We start from the raw sequence: 7364 nt of genomic DNA, 5'->3' as shown, positions 1-7364 counted from the left end.
ACTGCTGAAGACCGATTTGGAGTTTCATATTATAGCTTTCATAACACCTGCCTTATGGGCCAGGAGAACACTCAGCATAGACTGGAGCCTGCCAAGGTACTGTGTGTGTGTGTGTGTGTGTTTGTGTGTGTGTGTGTGTGTGTGTGTGTGTGTGTGTGTGTGTGTGTGTGTGTGTGTGTGTGTGTGTGTGTGTGTGTGTGTGTGTGTGTGTGTGTGTGTGTAGCTAATGTTTTTCCTCTGATTACCATAAAGGGTATCATTGTGCCTTAGTTAACTACTGTATTGGCTGTGGCTATTCTTTGTATGAGTCAGTGTTTTGGGAGTTTTTAAAGACAAAACCTTAAACAAACAACAGCGTGTGTTTGTGGGCTTATGTAGACTTTGTGTGTGTGTGTCTCTTTCTGTAGTAATGTGAAAGATGAGTAAAGTGTGTGATGGTAGAGGACTTGGACTAGAGGTGATGTGTAATGGTATACTGGTATGGATCCACATAACGGTATGGATTTTTACAATACCGTCTAAAACAACAAGTTCTACAAATTGGACTACTTCACTTTCAGTTTTCATCTAGTTTGGTTGAGTATAACATTAGAATGGAGAAAGCACATTAAAACCATATATAATTCATTTGTTGTCATCCTAGGGTCATGCCCTACTCATAAATATTAAGAACCTTAAAACAAAAAACACCGCCATACTGTAAAAAACAAGAAAAATGTTGGGATATTATATTTTGGCCATAATATGGCACAGCCCTCAGTTGTACTAGTCTGTGTTTGATAGGAGACATGTAGAGGCTGGCCAGGACATGTCTGATGACAGACAACTAGGTTAGTCACTGGGTGTCTCCCTCAGGGGATGCCAGTCATTGTTAGGAGTCAGGGACGTATACACATCCTAGAGGACTGTGTTATTATGACCATGTTACACAACTGACCTACAGCGTTGGAAAACTAGTGTGCTTGGCACTGATTTGAGAGGGTTCATTCCTCGATGACTTGTGTTATTCCCCTAATACCCTTCCTCGATAGGATAGACTCTCCCGTCAACAGGCCTGGGCAGCAGATGGTCACAGTGTTACAGAAGCACTCACATCCTGGTTCATACACACCAATCAACCTGGAAGACTAGGGTTCAGGGAGGAAATCATTGTGTGTGTGTGTGTGTGTGTGTGTGTGTGTGTGTGTGTGTGTGTGTGTGTGTGTGTGTGTGTGTGTGTGTGTGTGTGTGTGTGTGTGTGTGTGCGTCTGTTACCAGAGCATGGGTCAATTCATTTTACATTCCTGTCAACTGAATTGGAATTTGTCCGGAGGGCGACCGACCGATTCCTTCTCTGAATTGACAGGAATTTGAATCAAATGTAACCCAGATTTAGTATTTGAAATGAAAATGTGTGTTGTGAAATATAGAACATTGTTTCCCCCGTGGGTATAGTGAATATTGTGTTGAATACCATGCAGTTGAGTGTAGAGGGGGTTGGACATTCCAGCTCTGTGCGTGTCATAGGCAGCATGTTATTCCTGTTATTCCCAGCTGACAAACTCATACCTTCATTTCCTCTTGGATCCTACTGTTTGCCATGCGTACAGCAGGATGGGAGCGCCGTCACACACATCATCCAGTGGACACACTTCCCCGCCCGCTCTCTCGCTCACCATCAGTGTTCCGTGAAACAACTTCTATTTACTGTTACGATGCTCATGTCATGAAATCAGATTGGTCTATCTGTACTATACTGTACCACTGATCTATAAGGTTATTATGCATTAATACACACGCATACACACACACACATCAAAATGTGAAGTTCATTCAGTGGCACTAACATATCTAGGTGAAGGCAGTCTTTCCTAATTCTGTAAATGTCCTGGGATTTTACGTAGCATGCATGCAACCACACACATAAACTCAGTTACTGTATTTCTATTCTCCATGTTCTAAATTCAGCCTTGAGCAGCAGTTCCCACCCTTCATCCAACCACACCTCTCTGGCCAGCTTCTAGAAGCACTCTCCCTCAGCACTGCAGGCAACGCCTGTCCAGTATACAGTACAACACTGATCTCCCCAGATTCCCCTCAGCTCACTACCCACACAGCCTAGCCTTGTGTCATACTATTACTAAGCTTTTGTGGCGCACATGATTGGGATTAGTTTCCTCTCTTCCTCTGGAGAGTGACGGCAGTTTGTTATGATTGGTGAAGAATCAGCTCTTTGTCTTTGTGCTGCTGCTGCAGTCACACAACATATAGGCTGGTTTATATTTAGTGTTCTTACTCCCCCAAGTGGCTATGTGAGGGCATTGAATACATTTACAAGGCCTTCCTTGAATAGGAAGTGTTGCCCTCTAGTGGTGTTTAGTGATATAACATTGAGAATAGTACTATAATGAGAAGTAGTTTGGATATTATATTAAGTGGCCCGAGGGCTTGTTTTGTTAAGAGGGTGTGAGTAGATAATAGCATTGATTTATGTGCCTTTGGATTGTATCATTATGGTATTCATCCACCTCCGCGTTCATCCACCTCTGGCCTGCTCGCCTCCCTACCACTGAGGAAGTACAGTTCCCGCTCAGCCCAGTCAAAACTGTTCGCTGCTCTGGCCCCCCAATGGTGGAACAAACTCCCTCACGACGCCAGGACAGCGGAGTCAATCACCACCTTCCGGAGACACCTGAAACCCCACCTCTTTAAGGAATACCTAGGATAGGATAAAGTAATCCTTCTGACCCCCCCCCCCCCCCTTAAAATATTTAGATGCACTGTTGTAAAGTGGCTGTTCCACTGGATGTCATAAGGTGAATGCACCAATTTGTAAGTCGCTCTGGATAAGAGCGTCTGCTAAATGACTTAAATGTAAATGTAAATGTATTCTGTGCCTCTTCCCTTAGTGACACTGCACCACTGTTTGTTTACTTGTTGACGGTTTAATACAGTTCCCCTCATCGAAAGAGAGAGAATGTGTGAGGATTGAAACATAATGTTGTACCCAGTGTGCTCTACAGCATGCTTCTTCCCTGGTGTGAGAGTGAGGGAGGCACCAAGCCCCGTGTCATTTCCTGTGCCCCGTGTCATAGCACTTCTGGTTTTCTCCTCCGTTTCCCCTCTTCCGCATTTCATTCTGCAACTCCCGGCCTCAGACAGACCTGCACACAGGAGAAAAGACTACGCTTCCCTCATAATCAAAACACACATGCGCCTTCAGGTATGTAGGACACACACTCAGACTGTCTTTGTTGTTGTTAACACAAAAACACTTTATTACAGGACATTTATCAGACGTCCATCACTCCTCAAATAAGTCACAACAGAGGTTTGACACACACACACACACACACACATACTGACTGACTTCACTGGGGTCCTCACGGAGCAATTGAGGAGACAGCAACTGTCGTGAGAGAGAGGGCTGCTAGTTGGGCTGAATTCTTGAGGGTTGGGTGGGGGGCTAGCCAGGGAACCAGGGGAGGTATTGGTGGTAGCGGTGTTGGTTCTGGGGAGCTATTTTTAGCCCCCTGGACCCTAGTATCGTGACAGCTGTCCCCGCCTTGTCTCTCTGAGAATAGTCAGCCTATCAGGGGGCTCCTCTCCCCAGCCTGTGCCCTGTGTGATGTGACGTGAGTCTGCCGGCTGTCTCAGCTCTGTCACACTCTCAACTAACTCTGTGTTGAACCCCGTTACCAGCAACGTTTTAAGGGCTTATTTTAGTCAAGGAAGGATTGGATCTACCAAATCTAACTCTACACTACTCACCTACACAGAGGACAGCAGGTAAAGGAGGAGCCGTGGTTCCAGGATTGTTGGGGGAAAGCGATAGGCCTTCTGTGGAGGAATCTGTGGGCTGAGTGTGAGGTCTCTACCATGGGTAACACTATTTTTAGGGCTGAAAGTGTTAGGGGCTAGCCATCGCTCTCTGCAACTGAGCTCAGCTAAGGGGAGCCATTTTGGCTCTGGAGATGCTAGCTAGCTATTCTAACAGACTGTTGCCTGAGCCTTGGTGTAGTACTAGCCAATGTAACTTGGTTCATTTGGTTTGATCTGTGTGCTTTAGTATGTTTGCCAGTAGAATTCTGTAATAGTAGAAGTGAAAGGAGTGTGATTGCCAGGAAGGCTGTGATGGTAGCTGTCTGGAACTGGCTTTCATAGGCAGATTGGGCAGAAGTTGAATGGAGCCTTTGTGTCTTTTGAGTCTTGCCCCTGTTGGAAAAGTCACGTTAACTGTTCAGTGTGTGTTGGTACTTGGTATAGTGAGCTGTGCAATTAGCAATGCTAACCCATAATATTCTGTGGAAATTATACTGTTCTGACCAACTGTTGAGAGAGAACCTATTGAAGAACAACGTTTGCCAAGTTTGCATCTGTGGAAAATGGGTCTGCTATCCTGTGATTTCCTGTGTAGGGTGCCATCTGTGGGTTGACTTCCCTTTTCTGTTGTTGGGGGACCAGCCTGACCCTAGTCTACAGTACAAAGTGGATCTGAGATGCAGAAAGAGTGTGTGCTGTTTACTCTGGCTGCCCTAACTCTAACTCTAACCCTAACTCTAACTCTAACTCTAACTCTAACTCTAACTCTAACCCTAACTCTAACCCTAACTCTAACCCTAACTCTAACCCTAACCCTAACTCTAACTCTAACCCTAACCCTAACTCTAACCCTAACTCTAACCCTAACTCTAACCCTAACCCTAACCCTAACCCTAACCCTAACTCTAACCCTAACTCTAACTCTAACCCTAACTCTAACCCTAACCCTAACTCTAACACTAACCCTAACCCTCTCTCAGTGGACCAGTGATTACTCAAGTTCAGTGTTGTTTTGTCACTGTTGGTTGAGTTGTAGATCCCTGAGATGACTGTCCCTCTTCCTTGTCATATGAAATCAAACCACGTTTCCAATTAGCTTTGTTATCAGGCTATGTACATTTCTGCTTTTATTGTCCGAGTCAGGCAGAAGGCAGTTGTCATGTTTCACAGTGACTAATAGACATTAAAGTCTGTTCCTCAGCTTTTATTTTCATTATCTCTGGGCATAGCCCTATCTCTTTACTGCATCGATTCAGTATTGTCAATACGGCTTTGTTCTGTTGTTGTTAGCTAAGTCCACTGGTGTTCTCCCAAAACAGTGGCTGAGTCACATTTGCCTGAGAGTGTCAGTTACCATGCTATATCCAGGTTAGATGGCTCACTGTGCATGTTTGTGATGGTGTTTTTGTACATGTTTATGTGTGTGTCTGTGTAAACAGTGTTTATATGTATGCGTGTACAGTTGTGTGAGTGTGTTCAGAGGGAAGCAGAGAGTCAACCTGGCTGTACAACCTGATGTTGGCTTCTGAGGCGTTATGCCCACGTGGCTCCTCCTAAAAAAGCCCTGTCCTGTCTCCCTGGCCCCTGCCTGGATGAGCCTGCCCAGTGTCCACAGCAGACCTCAGCAACCCCCCCTATTATAGACACATTAGAGCTTGTTGTGGGAGAGCCGGAACCAGGGCTACAGACTGACTGACCCCCACTAAAGCTCTCTGTTCTGGGGGGAGGATTAGGACCAGGGCTGCTCCTCATACACAGACATACAGTAGAGCATGGGGCCTGGGCATGGGGCCTGGGCATGGGGCCTGGGCATGGGGCCTGGGCAGGGGGCCTGGGCATGGGGCCTGGGCAGGGGGCCTGGGCAGGTGGCCTGGGCAGGGGGCCTGGGCAGGGGGCCTGGGCATGGGGCCTGGGCATGGGGCCTGGGCATGGGGCCTGGGCAGGGGGCCTGGGCATGGGGCATGGGGCCTGGGCATGGGGCCTGGGCAGGGGGCCTGGGCATGGGGCCTGGGCAGGGGGCAGGGGGCCTGGGCAGGGGGCCTGGGCATGGGGCCTGGGCAGGGGGCCTGGGCATGGGGCCTGGGCAGGGGGCCAGGGCACGGGGCAGGAGGCCTGGGCATGGTGCAGGAGGCCTTGGGACAGGAGGCCTGGGAATGGGGAAGGGGGCCTGGGAATGGGGCAGGGAGTGACAGGGCCTGTCTTGGTTGGCACCATGTTTGAGCAACAGCCAGATGTGATTAAGAGTAAAGGCCCCCACTTAACCCACAGATTCAATACTCTCAGCAGGGACAGGGAGGCGCTGTAACCCGCCTCACTGCAGCTTCTCAACAGTCTGGTATTCGGCATTGAATATTTTCTTTATAAAAATATCCCTGAGGTCATGTCTATGTATTGGTGTTCTGTTTGTTTTTTACTGTGATGACATCAACATTTCCTAGATACTTTTTGTGTGCCACAAATCACACAAATCATATGTTCATGTATGTAGCTATGTATGTTTATGTATATTTAGGAGAGCCTTTTTCCCTCTGTTGTGTCTCTTGCTTTTCTTTGTACCCTAGACTTGATCAGTTCACTTCCTGCGACACGTGGTCCTTTCCCTATCCAACTGGTTACGGCCCCTAGAGTGAAAAAACAGTGATTTTGGCCTCAATTGTGAAGATCCATCCATCCATCTGTCCAGCACTTCTCTCCATTCCTGCCCTCCCCCCTCTTCCCCCCTCATCCGGTACAGCTCATGACATCAGTGCAGCCAACATGGCCTTCTCATCACGCTTTTCCTTCTGGGAGCAAAAGGGAAGTCCTGTTCAGTTTTCCTCACTGCACAGTGTGGGGACATGGGGTGGGTTACGTTGGTGCCGCACTGCACAGTGTGGGGACATGGGGTGGGTTACGTTGGTGTCTGTAGAAATGTGTGCCCTGCATGTATCACACCTTCACTAAGAGTCATTTTGGAGCTTGAGAGTCACGTCGTTGAAAGCTTGTGGTCTGACAGCCGTGCTTCTGTCGTAGTTTTCTGACAGTGTGCTAAAAGTAACCGTTGTCATCGGATGCATGATCCAATATCAGTGTTTGACTCACCGTGGAAAAACCTTGACTGGAGTAATTTGCTTTGACAAAATAACGAGGTCCGTGATATTGCTGCAAATACTTTATTCTGGGGGAGCTCTGACTGCCAAGCTGGCTTTAGATTTAGTTTTGTTTGACTGCCATTTTGTTTGACCATCACAACACATCCTGTAGCTCCACAGTAAACGGATGCCTCCCCGAAACGTTACCCAAAATAAAAGATCATAGTGGTAAATACATCAAAATAAACCCAAAGCTTTTTTAAGCAGTCCTTGTAGTTCTCAGGTGTCACTATTACATCAAAATGGGCCATATTAATGTTCCTTTGTGGCTACAGATTAGTGTCTGTGAATAATATTAGTCTTAACGTTCAAATAGACACCATGTGGTGTGTGGTATGGTAAGTGATAGCGCTTCCAGATAGCATACATCCAGGTTTGCAGCATGGTGTATGTTTTGCATGTTGTGCAGTGAGAGAGTGTTTCCTGCAAGTA

At 47.1% G+C, this 7364-nt stretch overlaps 1 protein-coding gene across 5 annotated transcripts in view; it reads left to right on the top strand.

Moving 5' to 3' along the window:
* The window catches only part of LOC139548170 (unconventional myosin-XVIIIa-like), a 184765-nt gene that overhangs the window by 80273 nt on the left and 97128 nt on the right, over positions 1-7364 (top strand). The window contains exon 1 of one of the 5 annotated variants that reach the window (XM_071357636.1): positions 3108-3202. The exons of the other annotated variants lie outside the window; for them this stretch is intronic. Coding sequence (XP_071213737.1) covers positions 3191-3202 — 12 coding nt within the window. The 5' untranslated portion in view covers positions 3108-3190. Of the gene's footprint in view, positions 1-3107; positions 3203-7364 lie in introns of those variants that run through there. 5 annotated transcript variants of the gene reach the window in all.

The sequence above is a fragment of the Salvelinus alpinus genome, chromosome 21 (genome assembly GCF_045679555.1).
Source record: "Salvelinus alpinus chromosome 21, SLU_Salpinus.1, whole genome shotgun sequence".
Taxonomy (NCBI): domain Eukaryota; kingdom Metazoa; phylum Chordata; class Actinopteri; order Salmoniformes; family Salmonidae; genus Salvelinus; species Salvelinus alpinus.
This window is presented reverse-complemented; position numbering and strand designations above follow the sequence as displayed.